A 20,904-nucleotide genomic window follows, 5' to 3' on the forward strand; every position below is an offset into this window, starting at 1 on the left:
TTCTAATATATTTACGTAAAACATACTTTAAATACAAATAATTAGCAACTTAAAATATATAAAAACATACTAAAAAATTGATTAACTTCAAATTTCATATGTACCACATAAATTAAAACAGAAACAGTAACATATATTGGGCCCCGTGCTGGCACAGGGTCCCATATCTAGTATATATATATATATATATATAACACAAGTTCATGACACAGGAGGAATGTACTTGCAAGGTCATTATTTCAAATTCAAATGGTAATTATTTCCACTATTTAAGAAAATAAGGGTCTATTTCTTTCGTTTTAATCTATGTGATTTTTTTTAGTCAGTTTCAAAAAAATGATAAGTGTTGACACCTAATTTTGACCCTCCACGATAAGAATTAATTTGCGAGCTTCCTTAATTCCAAACGATTTAAAATAGTTTTATAAGAAATTCAAAATATGTTTCAAGATATTTTAAGAATTTTATTCACTTTTATAATATTTTAAATAATAAATATGTTTTATATTGTTACGTATGTAACTAATATATTTTACAAATACTTGAGAACTATCTTGAAAATATTTCATTTATTTTTAACGTTAAATACTTTACTAGTTTAATTTAGTTTGGATTATAGGTATGTTTTGAATTAATTAGTTTGATTAAGTTAATTATTTTATTTCATTAAGATTAAGAAGCTCGTTAATTAATTTTTACTAATTCGTTCTATCATTTTGTTAGCCGAGTTCGCCAATTTAATAAAATGTCTTATTTTGTGTGTTCGACCTTGTTGTCCATCCTCTCTGTGCTACAAGTCTAATAGTTAGCATCTTCGAGTCTTCTTCATGAGCTTGTGGGAAAGTTTTTTTTTTTTTTAACTTGTTTAAGTTTATTTCTCATTTTTGAGCATCTTTAACGCTTTCAAATATGTTAATGGGTCTGCTCTTAACTCTTTACGTTGCTTTGATGTGTCTCTTTTTCTTTTCTTCATCTCCTCCAAGTCTTCGAAAGTGTAGCATGTTGCTGCCTAGCTTACCTTGCTTTACTCATGTTCGTGTCTCCATTTCGTGTAAATTCTAGTCAAAAAATGCTGGCCATTTACATTTTAAGTGTAAATTCTTTAGCATGCTTCCCTTATCTTTATCGCATTTTGGTTTACAGGAGGTCTGTATTAGTCTCTTCAAATATATCTTAACCTGCTTTAGCATCAAATATTAAGATCATGTTGTTAGATTTGAGTTTAAATTATGTCGGTTGGTGTGGTGTTTAAGTACTAATTCGGTGTAAGACAAAATGCAGTTCAGTTCTGTGATTAGTTTGTTCATGTGGGATTTCATTGTCTCGGCTAGTTCAAGCAGTTGAATGCTAATTGCATCTTGTTGGTTTAGCTACTCCCCTTTTTCGAAAATTTGAGTTAATTTAATATAGTTTATTTGAATTATTCTGTGACGATGCTTTATAAATTAGTTGGACATATTCTGTATATAATATTTCACCAAGACTTGTTTGCTTTACATTTATTAAATTGGTCCAAGATTCTTTTCTTTTTCTTTTCTTTTGTGTTATGACATTGTTTCTCCAAGTTTATATTCTAATGTCATTTGAAAACATGTGTTAGTTTACATTGGATTAAGGGTGTGTTTGGTATGAAGGAAAACATTTTCCGGAAAATGTTTTCCAATTTTCTCATGTTTGGTTGGGCTAAATGTTTTGGAAAATGTTTTCCAAATCAACTTATTTTCCTCGAATTTAAGGAAAATGACTTCCCTTCTAAACTTAAGGAAAACATTTTCCAAAACTCTCTTCCAACTTCAAATTACAATTATTTTTTTGTTGAAAAAATCAATTTATTTTGTCCCTATCCTCAAACCACCCCCCAACCACTCAACCCCCCTCCCCCAAAAAAAAATAATAATTTTAAAGCTTGTTTTTAAATTCAATTTTTTTACCTCACCCTCACCCCTACGCCCACCCCCTCCCAAAAAAATATTAAAAATTATTTTTAAAAGATATTTTTTATTTTTTTACCCCCCACCCACTACCCTCGCCCCCCCCCCCCCAATCAACCCCCCTATCAGCCCCCAACCCCCTTCAAAAAGAAAAAAATTTAAGTTTGTTTGTTAAAAAAAATTTCAACTTCAAAATTGTATTTTTTCATCCCGATCCTCGATCGCCCACCCCCCAAAAAAATTTGAGTTTGTTTTTAAAAAATATTTACAAATTCAAAATTTCATTTTTTCACCCTACCCTCGACCCCCCACCCACCTCCTACCCAGCCCCCCACCCATCCACCCCTAACCCCCCCCCCCCCCCCCAAAAAAAATAATTTAAGTTTGTTTTTAAAAAATATTCTCAACTTCAAAAATTCATTTTTTCATCCTACCCTTGACCCCCTCCCCACACCCACTTCCTACCCAGCCTCCCACCCACCCACCCACCCCCACGAGCCCCCCCCCCCCCCCCCCACAAAAAAATTAAGTTTGTTTTTAAAAAATATTTTTAATTTCAAAATTTCATTTTTTCACCCCTAGAATTCCCACCCACCCACCCCCTACCAGCCCCCCACCCCCCCTCTCCAAAAAAAAATAAAAAATTTCAAGTTTGTTTTTAAAAAATATTTTCAATTCCAAAATTTCATTTTTTCACCCCTACCCTCGACCCCCACTCACCCACCCCCTACCAGCCCCCCCCCCCACCCCCAAAAAAAAATTTAAGTTTGTTTTTCAAAAATATTTTCAACTTCAAAATTTCAATTTTTCACCCCTACCCTCGACCCCCCCCCTTCACCCACCCCCTAACACCCCCCCCACCCCCCAAAAAAAATTTAAGTTTGTTTTTAAAAACTATTTTCAATTTCAAAAATTATTTTCTACTCTAGTAAAAATAAAAGATATTTCTCAAAAATATTTTTTATTCATAAATCAAACACTAAAAATCTTTTCCAGAAAATATTTTCTACTCACCAACCAAACATGAGAAAATAAGTCAAAAATCAACTTGTTTTCCACGAAAACATTTTCTAGGAAAACATTTTCCATGGAAAACATTCCTTCATACCAAACACACCCTAAATGGAAAATAAAAGCACGATGTCTCTTTTCCTTTTTAAATTAGTTGAGGTGTTGAGCATTTTAGGGTGATCATTCTTGATTTGTTTATTCCAATTAACTCTTTTATTTATCAGTCGGATTTCTCTTGGGACTTTGGAATGATTAGACGTCTTAGTGCACTTTTTAATCTCCTTTAAGTTCCTTCAGTTATCGTTATTAGTCTAAATGCTTTGTCTTTTTTTTTTTTTTTACTTGTTTAATTGTGCTTGGATTCTTAAGGTCTGTAGATCGGCCCATTTGAATACTCACTAATTCGTTGTTTTTTGGGAAAATCACTTGCGTGTACACTTTTTAAAAAATATTTACGACATATGTCAACATTATTCTTTTAACCATTTATAACAATTTGGCTGAATGACAGTATTGCTAAAAGTTGCGAATGACAACACTTTTTGCTAAGTTTAAAGGAACAAAATTGTTTTAAATCAGTATAGCTAAAAGTTGACAAAAATGGTAATAAATTAAAAGTATACTTAAAAATGGTTATTATTAAATAAAAGACCTTCACTTACGTAATTTTTCCTTGTTTTTTTTTGCATGTGAGATGCCCGAGTTCACCATGAATTCCTTTTCCTACCTTTGCATTTTTTTCATTGGGCCATGGAGGCCTAATTGCCTTTTGTTCGAGTCAACCAATCACTAAAATCGACGAACAGGCTCTAGAGTGTAAAAGACACGCAAGAAATCAAGAGTTGAAAGATTGGGGCAAAGGCCCCCTCTTCATTATTTAAATTTGTATTTTGTTATTTAGGGCCCAAGCCCCTGTCTTTTAATTATTAATACTCTATTAGAAGTTTAGGACAGGTGAAGAATGGGCCTAAGGCCCAAAGATAAAATATATTTCTTTTTATGTTAGTTTGGGAAATGCACAGGTAAAAAATGGGCCCAAATACTAGTCCAGGCAGACAAAAATCAGATTTGGGTCCAACCCTCTTTCCCTCTTTACTTCACTGTGTTTGTTTTGCTTGTTAATATTTGTCGTTAATCTTAGGGTCGAAAATTTCAAATCCCCAAAAGACACCCATTTTGAATTAATCAACTAACTAAATTAGTCGTTTCTTACTTGACTTTAACATAAATAAATAAATAAGTAAGTTTACAAAATACTTCATTTAAATAATATTGCGATATTTTTCTGTTTCTACCCTTAAAATGGTCTTAACTAGAAAATAGTTCGGTTTTGAGATTCAAGCTAAGTTAAAATTATTTTAGCCAAATAATCAATTGTCGGATAACCACATTAGTGGACATTTTAGGTACTTTTAAAACCTTCCTAGAATGTTAATAAGAACCTCAAACCCTTTTTAAGTTTTCACTAGATTTCTGTTTTAGTCTTTTGAAAACAACAGTTTTCTTAATTTTGCTTTAAAATTAAGTGGCGACTCTAAACCAGTCCAAAATATATTTTCCTAATAAAACAATAAGTACCTTTTTTATATTTAGTAATATACTTTTAACTTTACAATACTTTTTTTTAATGAGATGATTTATTACTATTTATATCTTATTTTAGATTATAAATTTCAAAAAATTCGTTTCTTACTACTCTGTTCATAATATCACATAAATTGAAACATCTATATAATCCTCATCCAGCTTTTCCAACCTATCAACAGTAAGTCTAGCTAGTTAGTCTTCTGCTTTGAAACCTCACAATGTCCGAAAAAGAATTACCTAATTGGAGTACTTTGATAATTCATCAAAAGAAATACTCATGAGTAGTTAATAACTATTCTTTTCAATTCTTAATTAGAAATTTCAAATTCGAGTTTTGATGCTGAATTTTTTTTGAAGTTGAATGTTATATCTTCAATTTGAATCTTTTAACGAGAATTCAAAACTAATATTATTTTCTTAATGGATGTGATATCTCAATAATTCACTTAAGCTTAATATGGACTAGAGAGAGTATAATTTTTAAAAGGAAAAATTACTAGAATATTCAATTTAAGACTTTAATTTACATAATGTTAGTTTACTCTTTTTATTTACAACATTATCATTTTAATTACAGACCTGACAACTTAATAAATATACATATCTTTATACGATTTTTTTACCTATTTTTTTAGCTTAGTGGTCTGATTTTATGTGTTTCATAATTTATTATTTTTACTTTTTTGATTTTCAATCACAACTATAATTGGTTACATTATTTTTGCCTTTTTTTTCTCTTTCTTACTTAATACAATTACACTTCTATTTTTTTTTCTTTCTCTTCAATTACGTTTTTTTTTTTACTTTTAGAATAATATAATGATAAAAAAATATATGATATAGAATGGTATAAACTTCTTGTTTTTCTTGATATTATTTAAGTGCAAAATTGGTATATATATGGTGGTAAAATTATGAAATAGAATAGTATAAACATGTTGTTTTTCTTGGTATAAGTTATCTGCAGATATATATATATATAGCGGAAATTAGGATATGGAATGGCATAAACATGTTTTTTTTGGATATAATTTTTTTAATATTGTATATATTATGGTGACAATTTGATGTACATTATAATTTTTGACGTACCATATTTACTTTGGAATTCTCAATGACAATTATAGTTGAATATGATTTTTTTAATTAAAGATCCTATTTTTTAGGATGCACGTTTCTTTCTCTCATTTTTTTGGTTGATTTTTTCAATTCTAGTGCTGATTTTTTGGGGGAGAATTTATTGCCTAATTTATAGGATTTTTACCATTTAATACATTCCTTATTTGATACAATTACTCTTGAATTTATTCTTCTCTCTCCATTTTCGTTTCAATTCTTTTATAAAAAAAAATACCAATCTAAGTTCCATTATATAAGTACCAATATATGCAAAGTAATTAAAAAAAAACATTTGCATACCCTAATAATAACCATTTGCATACCACAATAATTATTTATGCATACTAATTTGTATATCAATAATAGAATTCTTTTAGGTAATATTGTAAAAAAGGAAAGTATGAAATCTTATTATGATGTCAATTGATGTACAATATGCTTTTCAATATATATTTTTTTAATTTGTAAATACAATTTTACTAGTATATAATTTGATTGTTTAAAACGGTATACATTATGGTATAGAACTTGAAATTACACTAAAACTATATGACACTATTTACGAATAACATTAAAAATTTATTATATAAAAAATGTACCATATAATAATACTAACATTTGTACTATATAATATACCAACAATTATTGAATTCTACCCCATATCAAAATTGTACCATATAATATACCAACAATTATTGAATTCTACCCCATATAATATGCCAATTTAGTTGATATTTCGTGCCATCTTTTTTTAAATGACATTTAATACCACAAGGAAAACAAACATAAATAATAGAACTAATTACATCATATGATTAAATATGATTCTGAAAAAAATGTGTAATAAACAACTAATAAAATTCAAATCCGGTAATAACATTCAATTAGATTATGAAAAAAAAGTGTTATAAAAAAAATTTAACTCAACGATGCCAATCCTCATATGAATATTTGGTACAAGTTTTGGTATTTGATTTTTTTTTTCTTAAAATGATATTTGCGTCACATATCACTCCTTCAATCTTGAAATTCACAGACCTTTCTGCAATACATTTCAAAAATAATAATTAAAGAACCTACTTAACAACCGTTATAACAATCAAATTTGAAATACACAATCATATTTATTTTACATCACCAAAAAAAAGTTATATACGAAATGGTGTATAATATGGTTAAAAATTGGTGTCCACTTCATTATTCTTATAATGAAATTCAAACACCAACTTATAACCAACTATATATATAACATTGATTTATGACGATTGATAAAGTTGAACATGATTATATGTTACAATCCAACGGTGCATAACACCATGATTATATGATTAAGGTGTTCATTATGGTGACAATTTGGTGTACATTTCAATCTAATATATAATGTATGATATACACCAAACATTTACATCACACCACAAACTAACCAAAAGTAACTAATTTATTTATATAATAGATTTAATTAAACAATCAACTAAATGCATAATACCATCATATAATATCTATTTTTTAAAATTTACACATTAATTATAGTGTACTTGAATGGTGTACATTATGGTGTAAAATTTAATATGATAAATAATACATATTTTAAACCAATATTACACCATGATCTTACCAAGAATTTTATCAAATTATTTTGGATAACCAAATTAATTAAAAAGTGAGTACATTACTATTTAACATAGATTTCCGTATTAATATTGTCATTAAACAGAGGTAAATTTATAGAATTCGAGTTATATTAGGTGTTAATCTTGGTTTTGATTATATTTGCAATCCTACAATTCATAATACCATAATCTACAAACCATACGAAATGTTCGTTTTAACAATTATACAAATAACATTAGTGCCATGAATGATTCATCAAAATCAATTTACAAATAACAAAATTTTCATGATTAACCACAACAAAAAAGCCTTAAAAAGAGATTTTTCAACCACTGAAACATTTGTTTTTTTTTTTGAAAAATCAAACTATATAATCTTACAAAAATAAATCGGAAGTAATTTTTAAAAAAATGATACATACCGGTGATATCTCATATTTGTTGTGCTGAATTAAAACGGACACGTTCTTGCTTTCAACCATTGAAACGACCTTAAACAAGAGATAAAGACTTTGTTTTTGGTTACAATACGTTGTTTTGAGATATGAGAGAGAAATATTAAGTAATGAATATTTATGGAAGGTAACTGAATTGGAGTAAATTAAGGAATTAATATCTTATTTAATATTGAATGATGCGTTGCTTCTTCTTTTTTTTACCCTTTTTTTTTAATTTATTTTTATTTTGTTTTATTTTGTAAAGATTATATTGCTATGTTGGTGTAAAGTCAAACTATTGTTATATAGAGGTTATTTAGGTGCTTAAATTGTATATTTAAGTTTTTTACCCGAACGTTATATATTTCATATGGACCTTTTTAACAAGAATTTAGATTTAATCAAACTCAGAATAAAGAAGGTTCCGAAAAAACCAAAAAAAATCCATGAAGAATTAAATGCGGACGTGGAATAGTGGCTTGTGGAAAAATTTCCTTATTCATCATTCCAATGTAATATTATTGATATATGTGATTAATGTACAAGGTGCCACACTCCTATATAAGCTGCCCAATAACTTGTAATAATATCAAATAAAAAAAATGTCCACAAACATGGGCTATTTGAGATCTTCTTTTGTTTTCTTCCTCCTTTCTTTTGTGACTTATACTTATGCCTCTTTTGAGGTCCGAAACAACCACGTATATGGGGTCGTACTAATTGCAACTTTGACGGTGCTGGTAGAGGTTCTTGCCAGACCGGAGATTGTGGTGGGGTTCTGCAGTGTACCGGGTGGGGTAAACCGCCAAACACCCTGGCCGAATATGCCTTGAACCAGTTTAACAACCTAGATTTCTAGGACATTTCTTTAGTTGACGAATTTAATATACCGATGACTTTTGCCCCGACCAATCCTAGTGGTGGAAAATGCCACTCAATTCAATGCACGGCCAATATAAATGGTGAATGCCCTGGTCAACTTAAAGTACCCGGAGGTTGTAACAATCCTTGTACCACGTTCGGAGGACAACAACATTGTTGCACCCAAGGTCCATGTGGTCCTACTGACTGGTCGAGATTTTTCAAACAAAGATGCCCAGATGCCTATAGCTACCCACAAGACGATGCAACTAGCACCTTTACTTGCCCTAGTGATAGTACAAATTATAGGGTTGTTTTTTGCCCATAATTAATGCCACAATAAAGCATATTTTGCTACAAATTAAATGGTATGAAAAATAACCAAAATAGTAAGTATCTTAAAAGGTTTGTTAAACTATTTTGTGTTAGTGTGATAATAATTTCTTATGTGCGTAATGTATACACACTCCCTTCAACTTATATGTTTTTGATCATAATGAATAAGAAATAATATCGTTAATTATGTGTCGTTACTTATTTACTTTACTTCAACATTTTCTTGCCTTTTTTTGTTGGTTGAATTTGAAACAAACTAATGAATTACTTGTACATCAATCAGTCACTTACCCATTTTTCATTTATAAACATGCTAAATCGACGATCAATAATATGTTTTTCAATTAATTGCCTATTGATCCTTAATAGTTTTTATTAATATAATATTTATTTTTAAATATTATCGATACCAGTTGAAAAAAAAATCATGCGTACAGTATAGCTGGTGAGTAGAGAACCTCATCAACTCAACAACTTCAGAACAAAAACATCAGCACCAAGATATTAATTATAAAAGGCAAAAGAAAATTGGTTTTGTATTTAAAATATAAAGTCATTATTATATAATTAGGAATAAAAAAAGTAGTTTTAATATAATTTTATTAGGTTATTACTTATTAGTTTAACCATTAACTAAAGTTTTATAATTAGAAACCGAACTGATATCCTAATAAATTTGTTTATAAAATTATTTAAGAACTGTTAACTCAATAACCCAAAATTAATAAACCAATAGAATAGCATTTTTTTTAATTCAATTTTTATCGGTTAAATCTGTTTTACACACATCTAAATATGGACTAGTTGAAAATAAGTTAGGCAAAAAAAAACAGAAGAAATTTTACCCTCTTTCCTATCTTATGTTAATCACCATTTGTTCTCAGTAAGTCTTATTATTGTATAAAAGATTATAACTGTTATAAAATTTTAAAAGTAGGTGGCAACCCATCTTAATTTTGAGAATAGACGAAATCATTTTGTTTTGATTCTTCTATATGGGTGATCTGAGAATTTTTCTATTATTCTTCCAAATGAAATTTCAATATAAAACAGACATATCAATAAAAATCTAGACACATAGAAGTATTAGTTAAAATAGTATATGAGTAAGATTTTTGTTGTGCTTTCACAATTTTTATTGCCTATCAACCAAAAAACATTCCCTGTTTTCTTAATCTATTGGCAGAGTTTTTTTAATTAACTTCAAATCTCTACAAATTAAAGAATTAATCATTTTTGCAGACTACTAAAAAAAGGAATTAGCTATGAACTTCCTCGCGATCGGTCACTATTTTAATTTGGTGATAGTTAACAAAATTTTAAAAAAAAGTATTATATAATATAGTTCTTAATATCATATATTTCATGTGATGACTTTTCTCTAGTCCTCCTCCAATTTAAGTGGCTTGTAAATTTCTCCCTTATAGGAATTTTCCTTATAATCATTCCATCCATTTAATTCTTTATGGAAAGAGTCACAAATTTCCACAAGTTATGTAGTGGAGTTTTAAATGTCCAAGGTGCCAAAAGTTGTCACACCCCTATATAAACTACCAAATAATTTGTAACTATATCAAAAATTAAAAAAATATGTTCACAAACATGGGCTACTTGACATCTTCTTTTATTTTATTCTTCCTTGCTTTTGTGACTTATACTTATGCTGCCACTATCGAGGTCCGAAACAACTGTCCCTACACCGTTTGGGCGGCTTCGACCCCGATAGGCGGTGGCCGACGTCTCGATCGAGGCCAAACTTGGGTCATCAATGCGCCAAGGGGAACTAAGATGGCACGTATATGGGGTCGTACTAATTGCAATTTTAACGGTGCTGGTAGAGGTTCTTGCCAAACCGGAGATTGTGGTGGGGTCCTTCAGTGCACTGGGTGGGGCAAACCCCCAAACACCCTAGCTGAATATGCTTTGGACCAATTCAGCAACCTAGATTTCTGGGACATTTCTTTGGTTGACGGATTCAATATACCGATGACTTTTGCCCCAACCAATCCTAGTGGAGGAAAATGCCATGCAATTCATTGCACGGCTAATATAAACGGTGAATGCCCTGGTCCACTTAGGGTACCAGGAGGATGTAACAATCCTTGTACCACATTTGGAGGACAACAATATTGTTGTACCCAAGGTCCATGTGGTCCTACAAATTTCTCGAGATTTTTCAAACAAAGATGCCCTAATGCGTATAGCTACCCACAAGATGATCCTACTAGCTTATTCACTTGCCCTAGTGGTAGTACAAATTATAGGGTTGTTTTTTGCCCATAATTAATGCCACAATAAAACATATTTTGCTACAAATTAAATGGTATGAAAAAATTACCAAAATAATAAGTATCTTAAAAGGTTTGCTAAACTATGTTGCCTTAATGTGATAATAATCTCCTACGTGTGTAATGTATATCTCCCTTCAACTAATATAGTTTTATCATAATAAATAAATAATAGTAATATCGTTACTACTTTTACGCTAATGACCTGGTTAACACATGCCTAGAGCTAGTAAATTGGAATGTTCGTAACTCGTATCGAATATGGTCCAGGTGTTTATTGATTGGTTCAGTTCGATGTTGTCTATTTTTAGTTTAATTTATCGATTTTGATTTATAGCACGCTAAATCGATAGTCAAACGTTAACCAATGAACCAACAATCCTGTTTTCTTAATCTCATTGGCAGAGTTTTTTTAATCAACTTTGAATCTCCAAAAATTAAAGGAAATTAATCATTATTGCAGTTTGGTAATTTAGATTAAACGACAGTATATAATATAATATAGCTATAATTAATATCATGATTTCATGTGATAACTTTTCTCTCTATTGCTCCTTCAATATGATGCTTTACACTTTAACAATTATATAAGTGGCTTGTAAATTTCTCCCTTGTAGAAATTTTCCTTATAATCATTCCATCCATTTAATTCTTTATTGAAAGTCACAATTTTCCACAATTTATGTAGTGGAAGTTTTAAGATAATATAATTTTCCTAGAAAAATTTAAGAGATTTGGCTAAGTTTATAAGCTTTTTAAATTGATTTATAATATCTTTTAACTTATCTACGCAATATATGATAACATCCAAAGTACTTATATATATGCCTAAAACCACAAACTATGATTTTAAAGTTTATTATAAGCAATTTATATTTGACAATTTTTCTTTTACTATTTTATCCTTTAAAATTAAAAATACCAATTTGCTACTTCCACTATCACTATGATCATATATTTTCTACTCCAATACTTTTTTTTTTCCACCACATTGCCCCAAATTCTTCTCTATAAATACCAATTTTATCTCATCACACAAAACACATAAAAAGGCTAAGTAACCATTTTCATTAAAAAAAAAAATGTTCATTTTCAAGTCGATGTTTATTTTTCCTCTTGTTTTCTTTGTTCATTTTCTCCTCTTCACTCACTCTAAGGCAGCTATATTCGAAATTCGAAACAATTGTCCTTACACTGTTTGGGCCACGTTCGTGCCAGTGTGTGGTGGTGTCCAGCTCAACCTTAACTCCAATTGGACAATCTATATTTATATGTTCCACCTGGCACGTCACGAGCCCGTGTTTGGGCCCGAACTGGTTGCAATTTCGATGATTCGGGCCGTGGTAAGTGTCAGACTGGAGATTGCAATGGTTTACTCCATTGTGAATCTTATGGGCTACCACCAAACTCTTTGGCTGAATATTCCCTAAATCAAGACAACAATCTTGATTTTTTCGATGTCTCTTTCATCGTTGGATTCAACGTGCCAATAGAATTTAGTCCTATATCGAATTGGTGCACCCGTGGCATTAGGTGTAGTGTGGATATTAACATGATATGTCCATGTGTGGTAAAAACTCGCGGAGGATGTAACAACCCTTGTACAGTTTTTAAGACCGATCAATATTGTGGTCCAACAATATATTCAAGTGTTTTTTTAGGAAAGGTGTTATGATGCTTATAGTTACCCTAAGGATGTTAAAATTAGCATTTTTACTTGTCCTTGAGGAACTAACTATAAAGTTGTTTTTTGCCCATAAAAATACCAAGAAATAATATTTTTATCGCTACAAATTGGTATGAAAAATTACCAAAATAATATTGATGATAAGTTTGTATATATGCTTGTGGAATATATACACACCCTTCAACTTAATGTTTTTATAATGAAATATAATATAAGGTCAGTCTGTGTAACGACCTGTTCCCGTCGTTATAGAAAAGCTAACGGGGGAAAATTTGGGGCCGAAAAACTTTTTCGTAGTATTTGGATTTTCCCAACCTAGTCCAGATTTAGACGAAATCGGAGTCTTTAAGGTGTAGGGAAATCTGGTAACAATTGGGTGAATTATTTATGAGTTTGATTACATGAGCAGTTAGATAACTCGTTAAGGAACCCATACGACTTTACGGAATTGAATTCGGGCGAGTAGAACTCCCGAAATCGATCTTAGCGTGAAAGGTATTTTCTGAGCGTCGTGGGTTAGAGGTGTATTGTGAAATGGGGATTTTGGAATTCTTTAAATAGCTCTATGTTTCGTGCAACCCACTTTGGCGGGGCCGCTACAGCGGGATGATGGCCACTGTGGCGGGTTCGACACGACTTAAGGTCGTTAATAAACCCTTAAACGACCTTATTTGGCACTTTTTGATTTTTAGAGCTAAGGAACGAACCCCAGGCGACTCCTACTCGTTTTTCACCATTCTTGAGGCTAAAGGTAAGTTTTTCACTCCCCGAATCCATTTTTCGATTCGTAGAATGTAATAGAATGGGTGAATATTGATGGGGAGGGTTTTGTTATAGATTCTATGGTGGAAACAACCCTAATTTGGATAATTGGAATCATGGGTTTGATCTAGGGTTCATAGAATTGTTTAGTAATTTGGGTAATTAGTGGTTGTTTATTGATTCCCGTGTTATTATGATTGTTTGTAGACCAAGATCAAGCCGAACGAATCCGGAATGGGAAGGATCAAGTTTCTTAGGGTTTCAAGCTTGTTTTGAAGTAGGTGATGGTTGTGATTCTATGATTGTGTGATGTATGTTTGTTCTTGCTTCATTATGATACATGTATGTATATGAATATTGCATTATTGATCACACTTGCTGTAAATGAGATAGGTGAATGATGATTACCATGAAATCATGACTTAATTGTATGATCTTGAGGATATACTTGTGATTGTGATTGTGGTGTGTTGAATGGATCGGTTGCCACGTTCCGGCATAACTAACTTAGATCGGTTGCCACGTTCCGGCATAATTATTGGATCGGGTACCACGTTCCGGTATGCTAACTATTTGGGTTTGGGTTCAATGAGAGGACCAATGATTTGATATAATTGCGTATCTTGAGAAATGTGAAATTGTTCATTGTTTGTATATGTTGATAATATTGTATATGTTCGTTATATGCATGTGATTATATTGTTGTAATGACTTATGTATGTTGCACTTAGTGGGATAGCAGCGTGATCCTACCAGTACACTGTGGTTGTGTACTGATACTGCACTTGCTCTTATTTTTGTTGAGTACGTGGCATCTTCAAGCGGCTACTAACAGATCTCGCTTAGGAGATCAGTGATTGTTCGAATTCAAGGGTGAGCCAATTCTTCCGGGCTGCCATATGTTCTCTTTCGTCTATGTCCACCATATTCGGACCTAGACAGTTCTATTAGTTATTAGTACATTAGTTGGGATTATATCCCTTCTTGTTTAGACTTGGTTCATTGTTAGATGTTTTGTTACATTGACTTTCAGGTTCTAGGTTATTTCTTCCGCATTGTTTAGTTCTTGTTAGACTTTTGTTGGAGTTTATGGGAACTCCCTATTTATTTCCTTAGCATTTAACTTGCTTTCGTAACTTAAATGCCTTAGTTTTGGTTTAGTTGCTTGGTTTGGGTTGTAGTAATGGTTCTCCTACCGGAGAGTTAGTGTGGGTGCCAATCACGACGGTCTGGATCATGACCGTCTAATTGGTTCTTTACATGTAATTTTGATATAACGAGTATATTTTGATTCATCCTAAAGTTTATCGTTTGTCATTTCTGCTCTAATTTAATTCTTCTCTATATCCCAAAAGAAATTAAATGAGTTGAACAAAGATAATAACCTTTTCAGATATTCTATATGTAAAAATAAAGATTATTTCTTATAAGCAAATTATAAAAGGCTAGAAAATCATTTCTCCCAAATAATAAGTAGATGTAAATCTCTCGATATAACTTGTTAAATATGATAACTAACATATACACTATTATAGATCAAACAAATTTACACCTTCCTTAGACTATAGTTGTGAGATTTCACTGATATATAGCCGTAGAAGTAAGTATAACAATAATCATATTAATATTAATAGTCACATTTATTTATCACCAAATATAGTAGAAACATTAACCATATTACAGCTCCAATTTATTTTTCTGGAGGGTAGGTACATAACATCAATTAATTTTGTTTAACCAACTTTGGGAATTTGTACAACAAAGTTCAATATATTAACAAAAAGACGAACTCTATTGCATCTCAAATCTTCTGTAAAAGCAGAACCATTCAGTAGAGTTTCAACATTTGTTAATTTTGGATTTTCCTTCTGAATTATTTGCTTTGCAAACTTAGCTGGTGTCCCTAGAAGTTCTGGCCAACTTTCTTTCGTCACACCTATAATTTACAAAAATACAAGTAATTAATTAAATATTATATGCACAATTATATATATACACATAATAAACTGTCCCCGGTTTTAATGTATGACAATGGACAGGTGTGTTTATTTATTCAACTTTATACGAGTTTTAGTGACTATTTGTATACATTCAAAGTTGAATTGGGACCCTGACCTCAACCCCCGACAGTCGAACCTATAGACACGACCCCGATAATCAACCTGAGATTCGATCCTGACATTCGTTCAAATTTAGTTGGACCTCATACGAATATCAAACACCGAACGAAAAAAAAGAAAAAAAAGATGATATTGTAAAAACCAAACCTGGACAAAATGATTGCGACAAATCATGTAGTTGTACGACATTTAAGCCATCACTAACTTCGATTTCCAAATCTCGAGCAGTGAGAGATTGAAAGCCTGTTCACAAATAATTTTACATAATTAATTAAGTTTTTTTTAATAAATAAAAATAATATATGTGAAGAAATTTAATAAAGTATAAATAAATGGTCAATTAATTACATGATGCAAGAATTATCAAGAAAGCAACCAACTTCACCATAGACTTATTTGCCTCCATTTAATTCTGCAATTTCTTTAAAGAATCTAAGTTTATATTTTGTGTGTTAGATGTATTTGGTTTTAGAGGGATAGACAGATGTTTATTTTAATGTTGATCGATGATAAGCTTGATGACTTGTCGATCTATTCCTCCCAATTTATTTTAATTAGTTAATGTATCCATGCTTCCATCGTGAAATAAATAAAGTATGATGTTAAATAATTTATTGACTTTTGCATCAATAGGGGTTCTTTTAATAGATATTTGCACTAAAAGTTGTGACTCCAATCTCGACTTAGAATAATCAAACACTTGTCACAAATCACATAGACTTTCCCATCAGGCAGAATAGTTGTGATTTTAAAATCAGAATGATTTGTATATTTCACATTGATCTAACAAATGATCCATACGAGTAATATGAAAAAAAAAACTAATTTTTACTTTCAATTTTTATGATTTTTTATGTTCAAACGCGTACCTATAAGGCTAGAACGTAAAAGTAAAAATGGGCATAGATAAGTTTGCAAGAAACTTTGGCCACGAAAAATCTTAAAATAGCCGCTTTTTAATATTTAGTTTTAAGAAAAGTTCCGTCACGATACAGAGTTTATATGTCCAAGTTATCACCAAATAAAATTCACTTGTAACTATAGTCTATATTCATAAAATAAGTAATTATTAGGCGGCTCTTATACATTTTGCCACCTCAACGTTTACCAAATCATATTGTAATATTATTTGTTTATAATTAGTCAAAGTATGATATTGTTATATAATACGATTAATATCCATAGTGCCAAAAGCCGCCATATCCCTATATATAAAGTACCAAAAATAATTTGTCCACATATAAATTTCAACAAACATGGGGTACTTGAGATCTTCTTTTGTTTTCTCCCTTCTTGCTTTTGTGACTTTCACTTATGCTGCCACTATAGAAGTACGCAACAACTGTCCATACACCGTCTGGGCGGCATCGACCCCGATAGGCGGTGGGCGACGTCTCGATCGAGGCTAAACGTGGGTCATTGATGCGCCTAGGGGCACTACGATGGCACGTATATGGGGTCGTACTGGATGTAACTTCGATGGTGCTGGTAGAGGTTCGTGCATGACTGGTGATTGTGGTGGTGTCCTGCAGTGCACCGGGTGGGGCAAACCGCCAAACACCCTAGCCGAGTATGCCTTGGACCAGTTCAGCAACTTAGATTTTTGGGACATTTCTTTAGTTGATGGATTTAATATACCGATGACTTTCGCTCCGACTAATCCAAGTGGAGAGAAATGCCACGCAATTCAATGCACGGCTAATATAAATGGTGAATGTCCTGGTCAACTTAAAGTACCCGGAGGATGTAACAATCCGTGTACCACGTTTGAAGGACAACAATATTGTTGCACCGAAGGTCCATGTGGTCCTACGTTCTTTTCCAATTTTTTCAAACAAAGATGTCCTGATGCGTATAGCTACCCACAAGATGATCCTACTAGCACATTTACTTGTCCTAGTGGTAGTACAAACTATAGGGTTGTCTTTTGTCCTAATGGTGTTGCTGGCCCAAATTTCCCCTTGGAGATGCGTGCAAGTACTGATGAAGTGGCCAAGTAAATGAGAAATCTTGCTCTCTTATACAATTTGAACAGAAGATAATAGCCTTTTCAGATTTTCTATAGGTTAAAATAAAGATTATTTCTTATAAGCAAGTTATAAAAGGCTAGAAAGTCATTGATAACAAGTTTATGTATATGCGTGTGGAGTGTGTATATATATATATATATATACCCTTCAACTTAAATGTTTTTATAATGAAATATGATATAAGGTCAGTCTAATTGATTCTTTACACGTAGTTTTGATGTATCGACTATATTTCGATTCATCCTACAGTTTATCGTTTGTCATTTATGCTTTAATTTAATTCTTCTCTATATCCCAGAAGAAATTAAATGAGTTGAACGAAAGATAATAGCTTTTTCAGATATTCTATAGTAATAATAAAGATTATTTCTTATAAGCAAATTATAAAAGGCTAGAAAATCATTTCTCCTAAATAATAAGTAGATGTAAACCGTCTCTCGATATAACCAGGGGCGGTTCTATGCTTTGGAAAATAAGGCCTTTGTCTTAGGCCCCCAAATTTTTATCAAGAATAAATTATGTGTTAAAATTTTTATAGAAAAATTCATTATTTATGATAAAAATTATAATTTTTTTAAAAATAAATTATTTTATCCACTTTAACATCTTTTGTACTTTGTTAAAAATAAGAATTAATAGTGAAAAGTGTTGAACAAAGTGAATTACAAATTCTTTTTTATTTCTTTTTAAATTTTTAGTTTCAAGCATTACTATAAGCATATTAAAATGCGGTATACCAAGCCATCAACTTCTTGAGTCAAATTTTATGGTTCTAACTCTTATCTTTATTTAATATTTATCAACTTATTACTTATAGCATTATGTTAACAATACATATAATAATTTCCTCACTTAAAAGATGTTTTTCAATGTTGGGTTGATAAAATCTTACCTAAAACTAGTAACTGAAAAAACAATATTACATACTAATAATTTTAATCTAAATAGTGTAAAAAAATAAATTATGAATAAATACGTATATGAAGTGTATTTATAATTTAGGCCATGAATTAAAATTTCGCTTTAGGCCCCCAATTACGTTGAGCCGCCCCTAAATATAACTTGTTAAATATTATAACTAATATACATGTACACTATTATAGATTAAAATATATTCATTTGGTAATCAAACAAGTTTACGTTATAATTGAGGAAAGGTTACGTACACATCACTTTCCACATACTTCAGTACTTGTGAGATTTCAATGATTATTGTTGTTGTAGTAGTATATGTATAACAAATGAAAAATCATATTAATATTAAAAGCCACATTTATTTATCACCAAATATAGTGGAAACATTAACCATACATCTCCAATTTATTTTTCTGGAGGCTAGATACATATATATATATATATATATAGCATGAATTAATTTTGTTTAACCAACTTTGGGAGTTTGTACAACAATGTCCAATAAATTAACAAAAAGACGAACTCTATTGCATCTCAAATCTTCTGTAAAAGCAGAACCATTCAGTAGAGTTTCAACATTTGTTAATTTTGGATTTTCCTTCTGAATTATTTGTTTTGCAAACTTAGCTGGTGTCCCTAGAAGTTCTGGCCAACTTTCTTTCGTCACACCTATAATTTACAAAAATACAAGTAATTAATTAAATATTATATGCACAATTATATATATACACATAATAAACTGTCCCCGGTTTTAATGTATGACACTGGACGGGTGTATTTATTTATTCAACTTTATACGAGTTTTAGTGACTATTTGTATACATTCAAAGTTGAAGGATATATATGTCAGTTAAGGCTAAGTTAAAGAGCACATTTATATTTTATGTCATTATTAATTGATTAAAACTTCTATAAATCAAAAGTTATTTTATAATAGAAAAAATCAACAATTAGACTTCAACAATAATCAGGAGATGAAAGACCAACAAGAATTGTGATTTGTGGAGTGTTAAGTATGAATCTTAATGTGGTGAACTAGTGGGAGTGCTTCACCCTTAACCAGAGGTCTCGGGTTCGAGCCTTGGGTATGGAGAAAATCTTGTTGGGAGTGCGTGATTCGAATTTAGTCGGGGCTTCAATGTGGGCTTCAGACACCGGATGAAAAATAAAAAAAAAGAAGTATGAATCTTAATTTATATATTCTTTATCAGATGTCTTAGATTTTGGTCCCCCTAAATATAGATTCGTCAATTGTTAGAAACTATTTTATTCCTCAATATATTAAATTTCAATGTGAATTCAAATTTAGTCAGGTCTCATACGAATATCAAGCACCGAAATAAAAAAAGAAGATGATTGAGTAAAAACCAAACCTGGACAAAATGATTGAGAGACATCATGTAGTTGCAAGTCATTTAAGCCATCACTAACTTCGATTTCCAAATCTTGAGCAGTGAGAGATTGAAAGCCTGTTCATAAATAATTTTACATAATTAATTAATTTTTTTAATAAATAAAAATATTAAATATATGTGAAAGAAATTAAATTTAAAATAGAAAGAAATGGTCAATTAATTACATGATGCAAAAATTATCAAGAAAGCAACCAACTTCACCATAGACTTATTTGCCTCCATTTAATTCTGCAATTTCTTTAAAGAATCTAAGTTTATATTTGTGTTGTTAGATGCATTTAGTTTTAGAGGTATATATAGATATTTATAGGAGATATTTTTTTAACTCAATTGTACATGATCCACTTGTTTATCTAAAAGCAGCCATACTAACATTATTTTAATGTGGATCGACGATAAGTTTGACGACTTGTCAGTCAATTCCTCCCAATTTATTTATTGATTTTTGCATCAATAGGGGTTCTTTTAATAGATACTTGCATTAAAAAGTTGTGGTTCAACAAATGATCTGTTACATCAAAATCGTGTTGATTTGTATATTTCATGTTAATCTAGCAAATGATCCATACTACGAGTAATATGAAGAAAATATAACTAATTTTACTTTCAATTTTTATGTTCAAATGCGTACTAAACACGATAAAAGTAAAATGAGCATAGATAAGTACGGAAGAAACTTTGGTCACGAAAGATATTGAAATGACTGTTTTTTTTAAGAAAAAAATAGTTTTAGGAAAAAGGTCCGTCACGTTAGTTCATAAAATAATTAATTATTAGGCGGCTCTTATATATTTT

The 20,904-nt window shown here is 30.7% G+C and overlaps 2 protein-coding genes and 4 pseudogenes across 4 annotated transcripts; 4 read left to right on the forward strand and 2 right to left on the reverse strand.

The window, feature by feature from the left end:
* The first annotated feature begins 8,297 nt into the window (after positions 1 to 8,297).
* On the forward strand, positions 8,298 to 8,971 carry LOC125827105 (osmotin-like protein OSML13; annotated as a pseudogene).
* A 1,581-nt stretch (positions 8,972 to 10,552) lies between these two features.
* LOC125827103 (osmotin-like protein OSML13) lies at positions 10,553 to 11,375 on the forward strand (annotated as a pseudogene). Its single transcript, XR_007442969.1, has one exon. The product of XR_007442969.1 is annotated as an osmotin-like protein OSML13 (transcript).
* A 905-nt stretch (positions 11,376 to 12,280) lies between these two features.
* LOC125826727 (protein P21-like) lies at positions 12,281 to 12,940 on the forward strand (annotated as a pseudogene).
* A 2,322-nt stretch (positions 12,941 to 15,262) lies between these two features.
* On the reverse strand, positions 15,263 to 20,400 carry LOC125827106 (ethylene-responsive proteinase inhibitor 1). 2 transcript variants are annotated; one of them, XM_049506467.1, is made up of 4 exons: positions 20,274 to 20,400; positions 20,068 to 20,163; positions 19,153 to 19,363; positions 15,263 to 15,350 (listed from the first exon to the last, which is right to left on the reverse strand). In XM_049506467.1, the coding sequence occupies exons 1-3, from the start codon at positions 20,329 to 20,331 to the stop codon at positions 19,161 to 19,163; spliced, it is 357 nt and encodes a 118-aa protein (XP_049362424.1). In that variant the 5' UTR covers positions 20,332 to 20,400; the 3' UTR covers positions 15,263 to 15,350; positions 19,153 to 19,160. The 2 variants fall into 2 exon arrangements, with proteins under 2 accessions (XP_049362424.1, XP_049362423.1); XM_049506466.1 differs by lacking the exon at positions 15,263 to 15,350 and having other exon boundaries at positions 19,038 to 19,363.
* On the reverse strand, positions 15,358 to 16,204 carry LOC125827107 (ethylene-responsive proteinase inhibitor 1-like). The gene is made up of 3 exons (XM_049506468.1): positions 16,098 to 16,204; positions 15,897 to 15,992; positions 15,358 to 15,565 (listed from the first exon to the last, which is right to left on the reverse strand). Exons 1-3 carry the CDS (start codon positions 16,153 to 16,155, stop codon positions 15,363 to 15,365), a joined length of 357 nt encoding a protein of 118 aa, XP_049362425.1. The 5' UTR covers positions 16,156 to 16,204; the 3' UTR covers positions 15,358 to 15,362.
* LOC125827098 (osmotin-like protein OSML81) lies at positions 17,006 to 17,749 on the forward strand (annotated as a pseudogene).
* Positions 20,401 to 20,904: the final 504 nt, after the last annotated feature.

Source organism: Solanum verrucosum, unplaced genomic scaffold (genome assembly GCF_900185275.1).
Source record: "Solanum verrucosum unplaced genomic scaffold, falcon-dt-bn FXZP01000060.1, whole genome shotgun sequence".
NCBI classification, from domain to species: domain Eukaryota; kingdom Viridiplantae; phylum Streptophyta; class Magnoliopsida; order Solanales; family Solanaceae; genus Solanum; species Solanum verrucosum.

Bases quoted from the DNA above. Each gene is read 5' to 3' on its own strand.
- LOC125827107 (XM_049506468.1), bottom strand. From the start codon at position 16,155: ATGGAGGCAAATAAGTCTATGGTGAAGTTGGTTGCTTTCTTGATAATT. The intron at 15,993-16,097 runs GTAATTAATTGA...ATTTGTGAACAG, and splicing joins CTTGATAATTCTTGCATCAT to GCTTTCAATCTCTCACTGCT. The intron at 15,566-15,896 runs GTTTGGTTTTTA...TGTAAATTATAG, and splicing joins GTCGCAATCATTTTGTCCAG to GTGTGACGAAAGAAAGTTGG.
- LOC125827106 (XM_049506467.1), bottom strand. From the start codon at position 20,331: ATGGAGGCAAATAAGTCTATGGTGAAGTTGGTTGCTTTCTTGATAATT. The intron at 20,164-20,273 runs GTAATTAATTGA...ATTTATGAACAG, and splicing joins CTTGATAATTTTTGCATCAT to GCTTTCAATCTCTCACTGCT. The intron at 19,364-20,067 runs GTTTGGTTTTTA...TGTAAATTATAG, and splicing joins CTCTCAATCATTTTGTCCAG to GTGTGACGAAAGAAAGTTGG.